Genomic DNA, 18,779 nt, shown 5'->3' with positions numbered 1-18,779 from the left:
AGAGCGTGACCCTCCCCTGCTGCCCAAGCTCCGGGCGCTGCTGGCCAGAGGAGCCTGCCGCTGCCCAGGACCAGGGGGCACCCCGTCCTCACTGCTCCGCAAAACCAAGCCCACGCCTCTCCTGTCTTAAGTCAACTCGTGGGAATTGGCCCGAGACAAGGAATTGGAGTCGTTTCCCTCGAGCTGACATTTCTTAATCCTCATGAAATAATGGCACAGGTAGCCCAGGACAGCGTGGGTTTTCTCTCTCCGTCTGATGTGATCACCCAAATCTGGAGCCTTTCCTTCGGCGCGGTTCGGTCCGCTAATGACAGAGGAGATTCCACGCTCCCCCGGCTGCGATGGGACGTTTCCCGGGCAGCTAACGAATTACCCCATCAGAGGGCCATCTTGGGAATTAATACGTTCTACTCTAACTATTTAAAGAAAAAATAATTATGGAGACGGCTCTCACTAAATTATGCTGTCTGGATGTTGTAGAAAGAAAATTTTGTCTAATTTTAAAATGTAATCTGGGTTTTGCAGATTTTTCTTTTCTGAGTGATGAAAGCTCCAGCAGGAGCGACCAGGAGGAGGCCTTGCCTTTTCTTCCCGAATTCCTGGGTCTTGGGTGTGACGTGTGCCAGCCTGGGGCCCACGGCCTGGGCCTCTGATGCAGACCCCACCCCGGGAGCAAACGCCGGGCCTTGAGGCCGCTGGACCCCAGGCTTCGCTTGGTGGGTGAAGGTGTCTCGTCGTATCTGGGGCTAAAAGGGGATTTTCAGCTTCACTGCTTCCTGCAAAGTCGATTTTTAAGAAGAGAAAGCCGGAGTTGGGGCCCAGCTTAACTGAACGCGGCGTGAAATGGCCCGTGAGCAGCTTGGCAGGGTCCTCCCAGCCCCTCCATCGGCATCACCGTAGCGTCAGCAGCATGGCCCGTGCAGTGTGGAGGCTCCGGCCTCTGGGACATAAGGGGGCCCTTCGTCCACATCTGCCACCTGCTCCAGGGTGGGGCGCTTCCCCCCACCCTGCTGAGCCGGGCTGCCAGCGCCCCCTTCCCCCTCCTAGGTTCTCGGGGTTCCGGAGGGGTTGAGGGGCATGTCACCCACAGCCGCTCTAGCTCACACCTGAGACCAGCGCCGGGGTACAGCAGGGAGTTCCAGCCGCTGACGCGTTTAAGGAAAACAGACATGCAGGTGGAGACGTGGCGGGGACTCGAGGCGACGCCCAGTCACGCGGTGTTTGGGCCGATGGTGATGGTGGTGGAGGTTCCGCTCCACCGAGTTGGAGGTGACTTCCGGCACGGCCGGGTCTCCCCTGTAGACGGCCCGGCCCTGTCCCACCGGCTCCCCCAGAGTCCCTGGGGCCCTGGTGGCTTCTGGCCAGAGGAGGACCCTGCCGTGCTGGGGCAACGTGGGTCTGTGGGGTGCTCCCCGCACACACCTGTGCCACCCCCCCGCCAGTTCGGTGTTCCAGAGCCGGTCCAGAGGCCTCCACTTGTCACCAGTCCCTCCAGGGCATGAGCCAGGCCATGGGAAGGGCTCTGCCTGGCAGACTGTCCCGTTAGCTGCCGTCCATCACAGAGGGACCGGGAGAGAGTGCTCCAGGCGCAGCTCTGCCCACGGCTCTGCTCTCAGGCTCCTTCCAGAGACATGGGCTCAGCCAACGGGTGGCCAGGGTGGGGTGTCCCAGCCCCTCCCCTTGGCACTGTGGATGCCGTGTCTCTGCTCTGGCCCTCAGACTGGGGCCCGGGGACCCTGCCCAGTGCAGGCCCTTCTTTCTGGCAAGAGGGTGGGCTCCCAGGGGGCTCCTGGCTGAGGCCCCTCCCCCACCCCCTCCTCTTGTTGGAATAAGCCGGGCAGGCAGGACCTGCCTGGGTGCAGCGTGTGCTAGAACCCCGCAGACAAGCTGCCCCGAGTAGGGCCCACATTCCAAAAGGTGCTGCCTGAGGGTGGGGTGGGTGCAGAGCAGTCGGGGGCCCTGCCAGCCTGGGGGCTCTGAGCCCACAGACATCCCCGCATGGCTCTGAGGACATGGCTGTCCAGGACACACTGGCCACCGCAGGGGCCATGGTCATCCAGCGTGCTGTCCCCACCCCAAGGGCAGCCTCCACTCCAAGCCTCTCTCTGGCTCCCTAAATGCCACGCAGCTGCCCCGACCTCCCCGCAGTGGCCCCAGTGCCCTGGCCACCCCCATCCCCTGTACCCCAGGCATAGCATTGTCTCTGGCTTCTCTGTGTGGCTGGTTCATCCTTCAGACCTCACCCCTTCCGGGAAGCCCTCCTGGATTGTCCCAGGCCTTCTCCAAGCCCCGTGCCCCATGGACAACCAAGGCCAGTGCTTTCTCTAGAGCATCAGGCTCTTAGACCGACGTATACGGAGCCCTGGCCCCAGTCCTAAGGACCGGCCCGCATCCTCGAGCTGGGCACACTCTACCCCTCAGGGTGAGGTCAGCCTGAGGGAGTGACCCTGGCCCTCTTTGCCTGGGAGGGAGAGGTTGGCAGGCCACCTGGGCTCAGGGACCCTGGTGGCCATGCTGTGCCCACTCCGACCCCACTGGCATCCTTAATGGGTTAATCCCGGGATCAGGGGGGATGCGGGGCCCCCAGTGCTTGGCCCTGCAGCGTTCGGAGGATCTGAGAAGGCTCCAGAAAGCTGCCAGCAGCCTTGCCTGTGAAGGAGGAGGCTGTGAATTACAAAGGCTGTGCCTCTGGGCTGGCTCACTCCTGAGTCCCCAGTAACCATGGAGACCAGAGCGGTCCAGGGAGCCTGGAGACCCTGGACCAGCGCCTCAGAGAGGAGGCAGGCTGCCCCCAAAAGTCCCTGAGCCCGGGCTCCCCAGACAGCAAGGGCACAGGCTCAGGCTCCGGCTGGCTCGGGGTGGGGGGTGCTGGGGGCCACCCCTCGTCCGTCAGCTGGGAGCTTCCTCCTCTGGCCTCGTGAGGATGGAGTGGAATGGGGTCTGCAAGACGCCATCCACGGGCATCTTCTCCCGTTTCTGTCACGCCTGACTTGAGGGGGGGCGGGGGGTGGTGAGACCAGTGCAGGCAGACAGGTGTGTGTCAGGCATCAGGACCCTGGGAGCAGCGGGGGCGACAGAGGCCATGACAAGGACACCCACCATGGACCAGGAGCAGAAGCAGGGCAGGGTCAGAGAAGATTCTGGAAGGCCGGGCTAGGGCGGGCTCTTGGTTCCAGGCACCCTCCTCCTGGCCTGATGCTCAGCTGTGCGCTCCTCCCCCTGCCCCGCCCCGTGTGAACCCCCTTCCGTGCACCCCACCCCCCCACCCCCCCACGTGCCGCAGCTCAGGGAGCTTTCCACCTGTCACCTGCCGCAGCTGAAGCCACGCACCGCCCGGGACGCCGGAGCCCTGTGTCTCCTCACATCTGCAGCTGAGCCCACAGAACCTCCCCAGCGGGATCCCCAGACGAGGGGCCCTGCACCCTCCTTCCCCAGGGCCAGGCTGAAGTCCAGCTGCCACCAGGAGGGCGGCGGTGCTAGGAGATGGAGCAGGTGCCTGCACGGGGCCAGCCCAGCGGGGCCTCTCCGCCCACTTCCCCCTCCCTCCCCCGCTCCCCCCTACCCCTGCGGCTTCCGACCACTGTGACTTCAGGGTCTCAGGGTCCTTCGGTTCTGGGTGCCCCACCCCGGCCCTGCGTACTCTTCAGGCCTCCCTGGGAATCCCTGCCAGGCTCTCAGCTGGTGCATCCGGGAGCCGAGCCCACAGAACACGCAGGAGCCAGGTGGGCGTCCGGGGGCTGCTGAGACCCAAGGCCGTGCTGCAGTCACAGACCCCCTTCCTGGCTGTCAGCTGTCATCAGTGTGGCAAAGAACCAAAGCGGCTTTGGGGACCATTAGAGGCACTTTGATTCACTCTGTTCTTAAAAGAGGAGCCAGCACAGCCTGGCACTGGGGGCGGTGGATGGGAGGAAATTAACCTCGTGACTCGATGGTGCCAGTTCACCAGCAGGTGCAGACGTGGTGGCCACGTGCAGCCACTGTGGTTACTGGGACCCAGAAGGCGAGCGCCCGGAAGTTCCAACACACGTGTGTGTGCACATATGTACGTGTGTGTTAGGAATCCTTGTGAGCGCTCGCAGGTGGCCGGAGAGGAGCAGGGTTCCAGGTGGGTCAGGATGGGAAGCGGCTGCCTGTCCTCGGGCTGCTGGCCACAGAGCAGCGGGTCCCAGGCAGAGCAGCCCGGCGCCGGCAGCTGGGCCTCTAGATCCAGCCCAGAGGCCCCTCGGGGGTTGGGATGCTGCCGGTCATCTCGTGTCACCTTGTGGGTCCAGCCCAGTGGGCGCCCCAAGACCCCAGTCCGTCATCTTCCCCCTTCCAGATGCTGCTGGGGACAGGGAGGGGCTGGGACAAGCTGCCACTCAGGCCTGTGACCATGGTGCTGCTGGGACAGGAGGCTGGTGCATGTCAGCCCCGTGGGGTCTCTGCGACCCCTGTGTACCCGCCCCCCCCATACCCCTGGGAGTGACCTCGGCCAGGGCTATCTCTTGGTGGAGCAGGTTCTCCAGAGAGGGGGGCCTCCGTGCCTACGTGAGGCTCTCAGAACCCGGACACGTGCTGGCTTCCTGGGCACAGGATAGAGTCCGCGGCAGAGATGGCTTCAGGCCCAAGGCCGTCGGAAAGCTGCCCCTGAGCCACCTCCTTCTCGTGTTCGCAGAGCGGCCTGTGTGATGGGACTTGGTGCCAGCCCCCCTGCAGACAGATGACCAGGGGCCCGTGAGGGGTCAAGGTCAGGGTCTGACCCGTTCTGCGGGCAGCCTGGCGGGACGTGTCCTGAGCCGTGGGGACGCTCAGCTCCTTCGACCCCGCAATCCCTCTCCCAGAAACATGTCTTGAGAAAATAATTCAAATGAAGGAGAAAGGGTGTTTGTGGCAGAGCCGAGCTGGGAAGCGCAGACAGCAGAGACGCTGGGCTGGGGACGGCATGGGGCAGCGGGCAGTGTGGGGACGGCAGGGCCACTGGCGCAGCTGTGGGGTGGCTCAGGGGGCGTGACTGAGCAAAGATGGAAGAGGTTGGGGCGGGTGGCGGTGACAAAGCCCCTTAACAATGTCTGGGGGGTGGGGCTGATGCAGGGGGAGGGTCCCCTCCCTGTCCTCTTGGTGGCCCTGGCACTGGTCATCGCCGTGGCTGGGCTGTCCCTGCCTGGCCTCCAGTGCAGGACGCTGTCACAGAACACCTCCGCCCCACCCCAGCCGCAGGGCGGGCCGCCTGCCGGCAGCAGCCTGACCCTGGGTGACAGCCCTTTGCACTGTCCCAGCCTGTGAGGAGCAGTGACTGGAGGCGGGGGGGCGATTCCTCGGCCGGGGGCATCCTGATTGGCTCTTTCATCAACTCTGTGCTTGCTGGGGAGGCCGTTGTGTCAGGCTCATCTCTGCACAGCAGCCCGCACTTCCCAGGCCAGGCGGGGCCTCCCAGGCTGGTCACTGTCTCACCCCATCGCTGTGCCGTCCTCCAGAGCCCTGCTTATCCGATCCCTCTGTCCCCAGGGCCCCGGGAGGCTGGCCTGAGAGGGGCTGCTGCAGCGGAGGCCCCCTAGGGAGAGCTCGGAGCTACTCAGGGTGCCCCCGACCTCCCAGCCCCTCGGGCCCTCCTACCCGGGCTGGTTCCTGCTCCTAGGAGGGGCCTCTGTGCACCCAAGGAGCAGGAAGACGGGAGCCCAGGGCCCTCCTGCAGCTCACAGGGTTCCCGCGGCAACAGCGGCTCAGTCCCCTTCCCGGGGCCGTGTCAGCAGTTCCCGCAGGAGGTGCTTCCAGATCCCACGGGACCTCCGTCCCGGTTAGGGGACTCCCGTCGGGGGAGGGGGTGTCTATATGCTTTGTGCACAGTGTCCGCCACCCGTCCCTGTGTGTGTGGATGTGGCTGACCCCTGTCGCCAGCAAGATCTGGGCGAGGCTGGGGGACAGACACTCCTGGGCGGGCGCTGGCCGCGCGGGCGCCCGGCCCTTAATCTCGGACGGATGAGGTCCGCTTAGGACTGTGTCCGAGAATGTGGCCCGTGTGTGTCTGGAGTCCCACTGGTTTTGTTCTGGATGGTTCATTTTTCCAAGCTGTTGAGTAAAGTAAGCAGATTCGCGTGTTAATGGAAACCAAGAAACAGTTTATTCCGAAGGGAGCCGTGCAATTTTCAAGCAGCGGAGGGCGCGGGCGTTGAGTGGAGTGGCGCCGACTCGCGATCCCCGGCCAATTAGCGCTGCTCAGCCCGTCCATCTGTCCAGCCTCGAGCCCGCAGCACGCTTGTCGCCGCAGCTGCGCCCGGGCCAGCGTGCCGCTGACCGGACTCCCGGTGGTTTCAAGGTCGTCCCCGCCGCCGTCCAGTGCCTGAGGTTCGGGAGGGCGAGGGCGTCTGGTGGGGGCGTGTGCTGAGACTCCGCACCGTCAAAGCCTGTTTGTGCCGGTAGACAAAGGGGTGGCGGGCGGGGGGGGTCCCGGCATCATGTGCTTCCCGGCGGGGAGGCGGGGTAGCTGGTGGCAGGCTCCCCACACACTTGCAGCTCAGTCTTCAGGATTCCAGGTGGCACACAGGGACATGCGCCCACACACACACATGCATGCAGGCACACACACTCGTGCATACAAATGCACACACGGTCTGCAGCTGGGCACACAGGCCCGTGGGCATAGGAGGTTCCTGGGGCTCTGGTGAGCCCCTGAGCTTGGGTCCGTTCAGACCCTCCGCCCACCTTCTCGGGACCCCTGATTGGGAGAGTTGAAAGGAGGCAGATGGGGGGTTTAGCCTGGTCGAGGGCAGCTTGGGGAAAAGCCACAAGCTGAGCGTCCCTCTTGGAGCAGGAGGAGTCCAGGCTCTCCGAGGCCCTAAGCGTCTGCCTCCCACTTTCGATCCAAGGACCTGAAGCCAAGGATGCTGGCTCGCACTCAGGCCCCCGTGTGTCCTGAGCTGTACGCCCCCATCCCAGGGCTCTGGCGAAGGCACTTGGGCAGGCCCCCGTCCCTGCTGGGCTGTGTGCTTCCTGTGTCACTACCAGCCTTGCAGCGGGCACTGGGCGCAGAAGGAGCCATCCCGTGTCTGCTGCTGCACTTTTGCTGATGACCTGCCCCGGGGCCGCAGGTGACGTGGGGAGCAGTGTGTGCTCGGTGGGGGCAGGGGGTGTGGTCCTGGGTGCTGTGACCCACCATCCTGGCACGGCCTGCCTGCGTGTGACACACGGCACCTGGGCCCCACACCTCCTCCCGTGGAATTGCTGCAGAGCCTATGTTGATGCTGGGGTGCACCTGTTGGGAAATGGGGTGCGGAGAGCAGGATGCACCCCCAGGAGGAGGCGGCCCATCTGACCCCGCCTGCCGGCAGTGGCGGGTCCCAGAGTAACGTGCAAACGTCCAGTCTCCTTCAAAGCGGACCTTCTCCACCCCGATCCGAGCCGTGCTGCCCGCTCGCTGGGTCTGGGGGGTGGCGGTGGGGATTGTGGCAAGAAGGGTTTCCGGCTGCAGTCATCCGTCTCAAGGCTGCTGGGCGGCGCTGACCCTGCCTCAGAGACCTGGCCGAGGACTGTGTTTTCCTGAGTCCATCTGGGTCCCGAGCAGCCAACAGCCCCGGGGGCGGGGAAGGAACCGGCCCTCCCCTGCTCTGTCCGCCGCGAGCCCCCCCCCCCCGCCCCCGCAAGCTTGGCCCAGCGCCCTGTGTCCCCAGAGCTTTTCTGTTCTGTCCCGGGCTGCACGGGCTTCATTCTGGGAAGTGGGCGGCCGGGAACGCGCCTCCATGCCCGGAGCACTGGGTGTCCTTGCAGAGCAGGATTCGGAGAGAGAGCAGCTGGCCTGGCCATCCCGGGCCCCGGCGCGCACCACTCGAGAGGACAGTGACCCCCGGGCCTGCGTCCCCATGTGCACAGATCGCGTGCGGGTGGTCTGGGAGGTGGAAGGGGAGGGGACTGGGCCAGGCTGGGTCCCAGGGCCGCAGCGCGCTGGCAGAGGCTCGGGTTGGCAGAGCTGCTACATTTGGGGCCCCAAGGTCCAGTCTGGACAGACCTGCTCCCCACGGGTCTGGGACGGGCACTGGATTAGGCTGGGCCCTCTGTCCCCAGCTATGCGCCACCGTCACTCTGCTCCCTCGGCCCTGGGGGACACCCTCCCCAGCTGAGAACTGCCATGACGCCATCGGGGCCCAGAGGAGATGAGGTCGTGACATGTGGGCATGAGAGGCCCCTTTGTCTCTGGGACGCGGTGGCCCCGCCCTGTGCCTCCAGCAGGAAGTGGGCTGGGCCAGGCGAGCTGAGCTCCCACGGCCAACAAAAGCCCTTGTGTGATGGACATGGACAATGGCCGTGCCCTTGGCAGGCCCGCCCCCGCTCGCCCAGGCCACCGCGCCAGCTGGGGACAGGGCGGTGGTCAGGGAAGCTGTGTCTCTGCATCCTGAGAGATGTCCCCGTGCCTGCCACATGCCAGGCCAGCCCAAGAAGTGGCCCACATGTATGACGGTGTGTGTGTCTGTGACGTGAGCACGTGCATACATCAGTGTGCTGCTTCTCACGTATAGATGTGTGCGTGTGTTTAAACACGTATGTGATGCACGAGCACATTTGTGTGACCTTGGCATTTCCGTGTGTGTGTGCCATGCACACACGTGTGTACACGGGTGAACGTGTGTGGCCTGTGCCCCTCCCCCTCCGGCAGGCACTTGGGTCTCCCCGCCCCCGCCAGGCTTCCTCCCTCGGCTCCGCCTCGTGTTTTGAGGGCTCTGTCCCATGACAGTGGCGGCTGCATGTCCCCGCCCCTGCCGTGTCTCCCCAGCTCTTAGGACTGAGTCAGTGGTGGCAGAGGGGGAGGTAGGGTCAACAGCCGCCACATGGTCTCTGGGGAAGGTGACCGGCCTGCGGCCTTGACCCCGGCCTGGAAGCATGCTGAGCTGCGGCCTGGGGGGAGGAGCCCAGCGGTTCCCAGCCCCTGGGCTGTTTGGATGCCGGCTTGGTCCTCCCCCCACCCCCGCCCGGCGTCCATCCACCGACCCCAGCTCCACAGTCAGCGGCCAGGAGTGCCTTGTGTCCTCGCTGGACGTGTTCCGAGCACTGACTGGCCGAGCCTCGTAGCTTCTCCTCTGTCCCCAGGTCACCATTCTTCCTGGGAGGGCGGAGCCCATGGGGAGCCCTCAGGCTCCAGGTCCCCAGCTGTGCACAGCCGTGCAGGTCTGAACCCACCCCGCCTCCCTCCGCCAGCCACCCCACCTGCGGCCCTGCAGACCAGCCGGGGCAGCGTGGGCCCCAGAACCAGGCCTCTGAGGTCCCGGCCGACCGCCCTCCGATGGCTGGGGGCCCCCTGGGCGGCCGGGCCCTGCCTCCCTGCCCCAGCCAGCTTTGGGGACAGCGCCCGAAGGCCAGGCCTGTGGTCTGAGACAACCACGTCCCCGCCCCGGCTCCGTGGACAGGACAGAGGGCGGGGTCCCAGCCTCCCGGGCAACAGGGCTTCTGACGGCGTTTCCCTGGGTGTGCCCGGCGCCGGACGGGAGCGCAGGGTCCCTCCGACCTGTGAGCCCCGCTTGAGCCTTTTCCTGCCCGTCCAGGTGAACCCCAGAGAAAACCCTGCTTCTTCCCGAATGCGTCCCGTGTGCTCTGGGCTATGCACGTGGGATCCCCATGCGCTGAGGGTGGGAGATAAACATAAAATGGAGCGTCTGGGAACAAAGAAGCGGGGGTCCCCCCGCTGGCGAGTGGGTTCTGTGCACTGATTGGCTCTCTTCCTTCCCCGACCCCAGGGTTCAGTCCTTCCTCCCTGACGCCGACCCGTCCGCTCTGGGCTGCACACGAGGCGTTCCCCGGGATTGGGAGCAATGTGCCTTTCAATCCCGTAGCTGCTTGGTGGCTTTAAGGGTTGCATTTGTTGGTGTGCAACGAGGGTTTCGTGCCATCTCTCACTGTCACCACAATGATGCACCGGGGAGGCGGGACGGCCGCGGGGACTCCTGCAGGAATAATGAGCAGACAGGAAAGGAGCCCCGAGGGGGCTGTGCTGGTGGAGGCAGCCTCCTGTCGCCTGTGCCTGTGCTGGTCCCGGAGACGTTTGAGTGGCGGTGGGGCGGCCCCTCCCCCACCCGCCCGCCGAGGCCCCTCCGTGGGAACCCGGCTCTCAGCCGGAGTGTTTTTCCACGCGCGCTTCAGTTAGATGAGGGGCATTTCTGAGCTGCAGGGTCCCCACGCTGTCTCGGCTCAGGCTGCGGTGATGAAACAGCAGGGGCCGCGGGGCTTGAACAACAGAAATTCATCTTCTGGTGGTTCCGGAGGCGAGGAGGCCGAGATGCGGGTGCGGCTGACTCGCTGCTGGTGGGGACTTACCCCTGGGGGACCCTGCTCTGGTGGGGGCCCCGTGGCTCGCAGAGGGCCACCCGCAGTGTCCCAGTGGAAAGACGGTGAGCAATCGAGGTCACCTCTTCTAGGGGCTCCAGGGCTGCGGGATGAGGCCCCGCCCCCACAGCCTTATTTAACCCCAATTCTGTAAAGGCCCCGTCTCCAGGCACAGGCACCGTGGGGTGAGGACATGGTTCCACCCACACCACGGCCTGAGAGAGATGCTGGTCTCAGAATGACCGGCTGGCTACGGGTAGAGATGCCCGCCGGGGTGGGGCTGGGTGGGCAGGACCCAGTGCTGTGCACATGGCACATGGCAGGCATCACCAGTCGATCCCAGGATACGCCACCCTCTGCTCCCAGGTCCTCAGGCAGCTCCTGCTGGTTTGTCAGAAGGGGCAGCAGGAGGACAGTCGCCTGGGACGCCGTCCACGTCTCTTTCCCAAACCACCTCCCAGTTCGCCCTTTGTTAAAACTCAGCGGGTCCCTTCCCGTCCCCTGCAGGGGCCCCAAGGCTCCAGCCCTCGGAGGGGGGCAGTGAGCCCCCTCCCGGGTCCCCCGTGGCCTTTGCGGGGACATTCATTGCCTGCCGGGCTGGTGGCCTGATGGGGGACCCTCTGCAACGTGGAAATGCCAGATCCTTGGAAAGCAACTAACGACGTCAAGCTGTAGGAAGAGCGGCGTGTCGTCCGAGCGCCAGCGGTTCCTCGCGTGGGCCCGGCGGGTGGCACAGGCCCGCGTCCGCAGCGGCCAAAGCAGCTGCACCCGCCCCAGGGACCTTCGACACCCTGCTCTCAGTCGGGACTCCACCCTGGTTCCCAAAGTGCTCGGGCGACAGCTCCATGAGTGCAACCCTCGTTCCTCCATCACCCAGCCCCATCCCCCCAGGGCTTCCATCAGAGAAGACGGGGACCCCGGCCCCGCCCCGCAGCCACGGAGAGGGGGGGGTCCTGGGAAGAGAACGCCTTCCCCTGGCGGCGGGGGCTTGGAGTCAGGAGGGGCTTCGCGCCGTGGGGGGCTCCCTACCCTCTGATGGGGACAAGGACTCGAGTCCCAGTGTCTCAGCACCAGGATGTCCTCAGGGGCCGTCCCGTTTGTGGGCGAGGCCTCGGGAGGCCGTGGTCACTGTGGCATCTGCCCCTGAGTCGCACTGTTCCAGCCCTGGCTCTAGCCTCTGGGCAGCCACCACTGCCCCATGGGGTCCTGCCCTGAGCACCCCTCCTGCTGCCTCTCTTGGCTCCCACGCGGCCTCCAGATGACAGGGAAGACTGTGCTGTCCCCTCGAGGAAGGCTTGCGGCTGCTCCTTGAAACCGCCCCCAGTGCCCTCGGGCACCAAGTGGCCAACAGCAGAGCTGGCCCTGGGCAGGAAGCAGTAGACCAGGGAGAGGCCAGGGAGGGGCAGCGGCCTGGCCAGGCCACCTGATTGTCACCTGGCACCGCCCACATGGCCTCCCGCGCCTGAGGTCACGCCGAGGCCGGGGCTGGGGGTGGGGCCGCGTGGGTGGCGCTGGCGCCCAGGCCAGCGCTGACGGCCTCTCTTCTCTCCGCAGCTCGGATCATCAGGACCAAGCAGTGGTGTGACATGCTCCCCTGTCTGGAGGGGGAAGGCTGTGACTTGTTGATCAACCGCTCAGGCTGGACGTGCACGCAGCCCGGCGGCCGGATCAAGACCACGACGGTGCGTACGCGGCAGCGACTCTCCTGGCGGGGCGGGGGGGGGGCTTGCAGACCCCACGCCGGCAGCGAGGGCGTAACACGCAGCAGCCGCGTGAGGCAGCCCGGCCCCCTCCTCCAGAACCTCCCCGCTCTGCGGCCCCATGGGTCTGTCCCCGGGCTGCTCGGCCCCTTCACGCGGCCACTGAGTGCACGTCGGCCTGAGCGCCAGACAGAACCCCTGACGGCCGGTCAGCCCGCACTCAAGATGGGTTGCGACGGACGTTGTTCTGTTCCTGGGCCATGTGCTCCCGGCTCCAGGCCAGAGCAAAGGTCAGACCCCACTGCGGGGCTTCAGAACCCCCGCCCCCCCACCACCGTGAGGGGCCTCTAAGGAGGAAGGTTGGGAGGGGCCGGGGGCCTCCCCCAGGTGACCCCTACTGCCCCAGGTGCTGCGTGGTGGCCTTTGGAGCAGAGACCCCCAAAGCCCGTGAAGGGCCCCCAATCCCTCCTGATTCCCTCCCCCCACCCAGGGGGCACATGGAGCTCTGGGGTCCCGCGGCTGGCCTCCCGCAGGCTGGGCAGCAGGGGGTGGCAAAGTGGCTCTGGGGCCACGTTCTCCGAGAGTCCTTTTCCAGAGGACAGTTCCTGGAGCACAGGTGGCAGGGGGCCTGGCTGGTAGAGGCGGGGCCCCTGGGCGGCGTGGAGGCTCTACAGGCCGGGCCCACCCAGCAAGGGCTCCCCTGGCCAATCGTGACCCTCCTCCAGGCACCCCCGCTCCCGAGGCTTAGCAGGGAGCTGAGGACAGCGTGGCCGGCCTCCCGCCTCCATGCCGGGGCACCAGGTCAGGGAGGTCTGGGGCTGTGGAAGGTTCTGGATGTTCTCCCCTTCACGGTGGGGGGGCGGCGGTCCCACAGGAACCAGACTGGGGCAAAGCCACCCCTTTCCTGCCCTAGCAGCCTTCCTGAGAGCTCGGGGGGCTCTTCCAGCAACGACCCCAGAGCCCAGCTTGCCGTCACCTCCCCGAGGGGAGCCTGGACACCCTGGTCCCATCTGCTGGCAGGAAGGTCAGGCCTGCGGGGGTGCGTCCATCGGATTTCTGGGAAGCCTTGCGTCTGGGGACTTGGGGCCTTGGCGGCGGCCTCGCCCTCACAGGCCAGGGCCCGGCGGGGTCGCCCGTCCCGAGCAGGGCCGTCCGTGAGGATCCGTGCGGACTGGGCTGGGGGAGCCGCCCCCAGCCCCCCGTTGTTGAAGCTGCGTCAGTGCCCTGAGCCGCAGGCCGTGCCTGTCTATCTGTGCTCCACACGGAAACGAGGGGTTCTGAGGTCACACCGCAGGCTTTGCCGGACCCGCAGCTCTTTACCTGCCACCTGCCTCACAGTTTGGGGGGCGGGGGGTGGCCTCTGAGCACCCGGGGCACAGCTGGCCTTTCCAGGGTTCCCGTCTACATGCTGTTCCCGAAAGGCAAAGGCCTGGGGACGAGCAGACCCCAGACCCCCGGGGCCACCATCCCCGGATCCGTGGGGCCTGGGGGTCCATGTGCGGACGCCAGAATCCCGAGCCCGTCCTAAGGCAGGAGACACCATGTTGGGGGCCTTTTGGATGAAGGCCCAGAGGAGACGAGCCTTGGGAGGAGGCACCGGCCTGGGTGTGCGGTCGCTGTGGGGTCAGGCCTGCCCCCCAGGCATCCTCTCTCATCAAGCCCCCGAGCCCTTCCTGCTCCCTGAACCCTGTGCTGCCAGCTCCTTGGAGGTTCTGGGGGACAGCTGCATGCAAAGGGTGCCCCGTGGGCAGCCCCGGCCCCTCTCCCTGCGGGCACCACCTCAGACCTTAATCCACCCAAGAACTTAGCTGAGAAGGTGCCTGTTCTTTTCAGCCTCGAGGCCTCATTGCTCAGAACCATCGTCTCGGTTTTACAGCTGTGCAGACTGCACGGAGAGGCTGAGGGACGCGGATGCCCTGGGCCGTGGGCCGTGGAGGTGGGCTTCAACCTGCCAGGTCAGCCCACCTCAAAGGCGGCCCTGCCTTTGCGTGGGCACCGCGTGGCTTCCAGCCCGGAAGCGATTCTCTCACCTGCCCGTCCTGGGGTCAGCCCGGACAGGAAGCACCTGCCTACCTGGGCCACATCTCCCTGGGAAGGCAGCGCTGACACCTGGAGGCACGGCCCTCCTTCAGCAGGTGGACGGGACCTCCTTCCTGTGTTCCAGCCGCCGTGTCACACCGCCACCCAGGAAGTGGGTCCCGGGCACTCGGGGTGGCCGATCCCACGGAGCGGCTGGTGACAGCGCTGGGGGACCGGTGGGCTCTGTCCTCTTTCCAAGTGCCTGAAGAGGGTGTCCGTTCTCATAGACACCCCCGCCCGTGGTGACCTATTTTCACAGCGTTCTTAGAAGGCTCGTTGAGGAGCCCCCACCGCGGCGCAGTGGGTTGGGAATCCAGCTGCAGCGGCTCCAGGTGCTGCAGAGGCACAGGTTCAATCCCGGCCCCGCGCGGGGGGTAAGGGAGCCAAGGGACCTGGTGTTGCCGCAGCTGTGGCTCGGATTCCATCGGGGGCCCAAGAACTGGCATAACCGCGGATGTGGCTGTAAACAATAAAAAGCAAAGGTTCCTTGAACTTTTGAGCCAAACTCCCTGGAACGTGCCATCCCTGCTCCGTGGCTGTATCTGTGTCCTCTTACCAAGGGCCGCTTAGCGCTGCAGGGTTCCGCGTTTTGCCGTGACTCGGCTTCCCGAGACGTGGGCTTTAAGGGGCCTTGGGAGTACGTGGCCCCCTGCCCACTCGTTCTATCCCGGCTGCCAGGTTCTCAGCCCAGGGCCCCCGGGGCCTGGCCACACCCAGACACGCAGTCTCCCTGCTCATACGCCACTCCCTCTCCATGTGCCCGCGGCCGCTCCCGCCTCCGAGGCACCCCCACACTGGGAGCTACCCGGGGCGGGCCTCGTGGCCCCGCCATCCCGTTCCCGCTCAGCGCCTCCACGGGTGTGCACGCGTGGTAGATGGCTCTCCGATCAGCTGAACCCACCCCCGGGCATGTGCTCAGGCTTGCGTTTCCTACAGGGCACTGCTTCCCTCTGCGCAGGTCCCATCCCGTTGGCAGATGGCGAGATGAACTTAGCGGACCGTGGTCCGCATTTAAAAGGAGGAAGAAAGAGAATAAAGGTGTCCCAGCCGACCCTGCGTCCTGAGGGTGAAAGCTGTTGCTCAAAGCACACAGGCATCACAAGACGGGGTGATGGGCGTTCCAGAGCAGGTGGCCTTGGAGAGCTGGGGACCCATGTCCTGGGGGACCCGGAGGACCTGGGGTCTGTGGCTCCCGCCGTTTCTGTCCCAGGCGCTGCCTTCACTCTCTCTTTGCCCCCTTGGTCTGCACTGGACAAGGTGACCAGATGGACATCCCAGGCCCTCCCCAAGGTCACTAGCAGCCGCCTCCTTGGTGCCCATGCAGCTCTGCTCCTTAGCAGGCTGGGGGCTGGCAGAAGGGCAGGGGAAGGCTGGGGTCCCAGGTGGGAGCAAGGGCCCCCAAGGGCAGAACGTCTTCCTGCCCTCTCGCCACTTCTGTCCAGATGTGAGTGGCTGGGGTGGCACCAGCATCGGTGGCACTCGGGAGCGTCCAGTCCATGCCCCACCCCCACATGTGCCAGGGTGATGCAGTGAAGAACCTGCGTGGTAGCTGCTTCCACCTCCTAGGTCGGAACAGGCCAGCTGGCTATTAAGCACCGCATTTGAATTCTGTGCTGCTGGGACACCTGCCGGGGGGCTAGGGGCCCTCTGGGGTGTCTGTATGGTCGGCTCGGGAACTGGGAATCACGGAAACCCAGAACCTTAGAAGCCCTTCCCCAGGACCTGCCCGGATGTGGGAATTCACCCCGACCCGGGCGTCCCAGACCCAGCAGTGCCGGCCACGGAGGTGCGGACAGGCACCTGGGGCCCTTAGACACCAGGAGGGGGTGCGCAGCTCCACCGGAGTCCTGGCAGCGGGGCCGGCTGCCCGCGGCCAGCCCCTTCTGCCTCCCTCACCAGGTCACGAGCCAGTGCCTGGCTCTCGGGTCGGCACGCGCCAGGGACAGACGCTCAGGATGTCCAGGCACGCGAGGCGGCTCCAGCTTCCCCTGGGCTGAGACACCGCACTGATGCCGCTCGCAAGCGGAGCGTCTGTCCGCCACGCCCTTGTCCTGGGCGGGCGGCGGGCACTGCCCTCTGGTGGGCCACCCTCCTAGGGACCATTCCCCCTTCCAGGCCACCCCGCAGGCCCAGTGTCCCCTCCCCCCGGGGGCCCATGTCTCTGGGCCTCAGGAAAGCTCAGAGCTTCTCCTGGAGGGAAGAGTCCCAGGAAGACCCTTCATCTCAAGACCCCTAACGCCATCCTGAAATGTCCTGATTCCAAAGAAGGTCGTGTTCCAAGGTTCCAGGGGGACAGGAATTTGGGGAGGTCCCCACTCCCCCGCTAGACCACCCAGCCCAGGGCAGAAAGCCGGGTGCTCTGAGCGGGGGTCCGAGGCCCTGTGGAGCCCGCTGTCCATCTGTGGGGGGCCCAGCACCAGGATCCTCGACGCGGTGGGAGCACAGCACCCCCGAGGAGGGAGGGGACAAGCCGGAGCCCCCGGGAGGGGTTGGGACGTGGAGGGGACGAAGCGGCAGAGGCAGCAAAGAGGCCTCTGTACAGACGCAGAGAGGGACCCGCCAGGCCCACCTGAGTCTGGGTGCTGCTGGTTACGAGGCAGAAGCTTCCTGAAACGAGGAGTTAGTTAAAAGCTGTGAGAAGACAAGGACGTGCTTCTGGAAATTACACGCACGTGATGTGTGGGTGCGTCTTTGCAGACTTAGTGCACACCTGCGGGTGTGTGTGGGACAGAATTTGTTAAACCTCTCGCAAATGTTTGGTCCGTATAATTGAGGAACTCTCAGAAAGCCAGGAGCAGAACTTAACAAAACAAAACAAAACAAGCTGGAAGGAGGAAAGGAGAAAAAAGAGAGAAGATCGATCCAGGCGGTCTAAAAACGCGAGATCCAAAAATAGAGGGGAAGGAAGAAGGAGCCATCAAAGAGGCACTTTCTACACACACTCCCAGGACTCAAAGCCTGCGTTTCCTGTGTGTGAGGACGCGCCGCCGGCCGAAAGGGATGCAGAAAGGCCGGTCCGAGGCGAAGCAGCGGGACACTTCAGGCCACCGGAGATGAAAAAGCATCCTAAAAACGCGGAGGGAAAAAATAGGTCACGTCCCGAGAGTTGGCCGTCGTGCATCCGGCTTCTCGCCCAAGAGCTCCGGGCCGGCCAGCAGCAGCCGGGCCTTCCCGGGTCTGGGACCCACGGGGATTCCATGCCAGCCACCCAGGCTGTTGCGGGGAGGGGAGACCCCAGCCTGGAAGCTGTAGCTGGACGGTCCTCCGGGAGGAGGGAGGACAGAGTCTTCCTTCGCACGTCTCCTTCTGAAAACCAGTAAAAGGAGACAGATCCGGAGCCCAGAACCAGGCCATGACCGGCCGCCCGCTGGCCGGTCTTCTCTGTTTCTTGGGGAAGAAGAGCTGGCCCGTCCTGAGGATATGCCAGGTCAGCCAGGCAGGTGTCCCGGCCCCGCGGAGTCCCGGCCGCCCCGTATGCGGGGGCCTTCCTGGCCCGGACCTCCCCTTCTGTCCCGTTCCCCTCCTGGGGCGCCCGGCGTCCTCTGCAGGGTGGGGGGGCTGGGGTTCACGGCCCCCAGGTGCCTCCTGCAGAGGGGCTTCCCCCCGGGGGCAGGGGGGCTCCTGTCTCAGAGAAACACACCCTGTTGCGCCCTCTGAGCTGTGCCGACTGGAGGCCCGGCTGCCTCCTGGGAGGCCCCGGAGCCCAGAGGTGGTGGCAGAGGGGGAGCTTGGATCCCGTTGCCCAGCGGGGGGACCAGGCCGCATCACGCCTGGCCCCGCCTGCCCCCGGGAACCTGAAAGTAGGTGAGGAGACCCCCGCTGGGCCCTTGTCCTCTGCGGGCCAAACCCCTGAGCCCAGGGTCTGAGACCAGGTGCAGGAGGCAGCGTGGGCCCGAGACCTCGTCATCAGGACTCAGGAGGGGACAGCGGGCCCTGTCGGACAGTCCCAAGTCCAGTCTGTGGGAGACGGTCCCGCCTTAGGGGCAGCGGCCCACAGAGGGGTAGGTGCACACACGTGAGGCCGAGAAGGATAGCCGTTGGTCTGATCTGTTTGACAAGCAGGATTTTCACCTGTAGGCCGACCGTGCGGGAGGTCCCGCTTGCAGTCCTACCCAGGCCCTGCCTTCCCGCAGCCAACGCCCGGCGGGACCGTGGCCACGAGGGCTGGGGGTGGGGGCGCCCAGGATGAGGCCGTGGTCTTCTACCGGGTGCCGGGGTGGGGGGGTAATGGGACCCCTGGCCCCAGGCTCCCCCCAGGGAGAGTCCGGGAATCGTGATTCATGTCGTCCCGCCTGGCTCTCCTGGCTTGACACTGGGTGGCTCGGGGACAGGACGGAGGGACAGAGGAGCAGCGGCTGAGCCGTGAGGTCTGGCTGAGCGGCCCCTCGGGCAGGGCCCAGAAGGGACCGTCTGCCTTCTGGAATTTGATGGGTGAGAGTTTTTGGTGGGTGCTCAGAGCCTGATGAGGGGCTGGGGAGAGGGGGCTGGGAAGGGGCACAGTGGGTGGGAAGGCCCCTCCTCACCACAGGGACTCTGGGACAGCTGGGCCCCAACCCAGGCTGGACCTCCGTCTGTCCCCCACGGAGCCCCCTGGAATGGTCGGGACCCTCCCTGGGGTGGGTTAAAGGGTGGGGAGGTGAGCGGAGGGTGGGCCTCACCCAGAAGGAGCTCGGCCCCTGCACGTCCCGCTCCTCCCGACAGTGAGAAGCACCGTCG

The 18,779-nt window shown here is 65.7% G+C and overlaps 1 protein-coding gene across 3 annotated transcripts in view; it reads left to right on the top strand.

Annotated features, from left to right (window-relative positions):
- Positions 1–18,779, top strand: part of TAFA5 (TAFA chemokine like family member 5) — a 157,309-nt gene that overhangs the window by 123,613 nt on the left and 14,917 nt on the right. For 2 of the 3 annotated variants that reach the window (XM_021091359.2, XM_021091360.2), the window contains exon 3: positions 11,839–11,966. In XM_021091359.2, the coding sequence (XP_020947018.1) occupies positions 11,839–11,966 (128 nt within the window). Of the gene's footprint in view, positions 1–11,838; positions 14,324–18,779 lie in introns of all 3 variants that reach the window. The other variant, XR_014845363.1, reaches the window with a different exon arrangement.

The sequence above is a fragment of the Sus scrofa genome, chromosome 5, assembly GCF_054392235.1.
Source record: "Sus scrofa isolate SSC_HxYL_T2T_F1_AM1 chromosome 5, Sscrofa_HxYL_maternal_Yorkshire_Landrace_v2.0, whole genome shotgun sequence".
NCBI classification, from domain to species: Eukaryota; Metazoa; Chordata; class Mammalia; order Artiodactyla; family Suidae; genus Sus; species Sus scrofa.
This window is presented reverse-complemented; position numbering and strand designations above follow the sequence as displayed.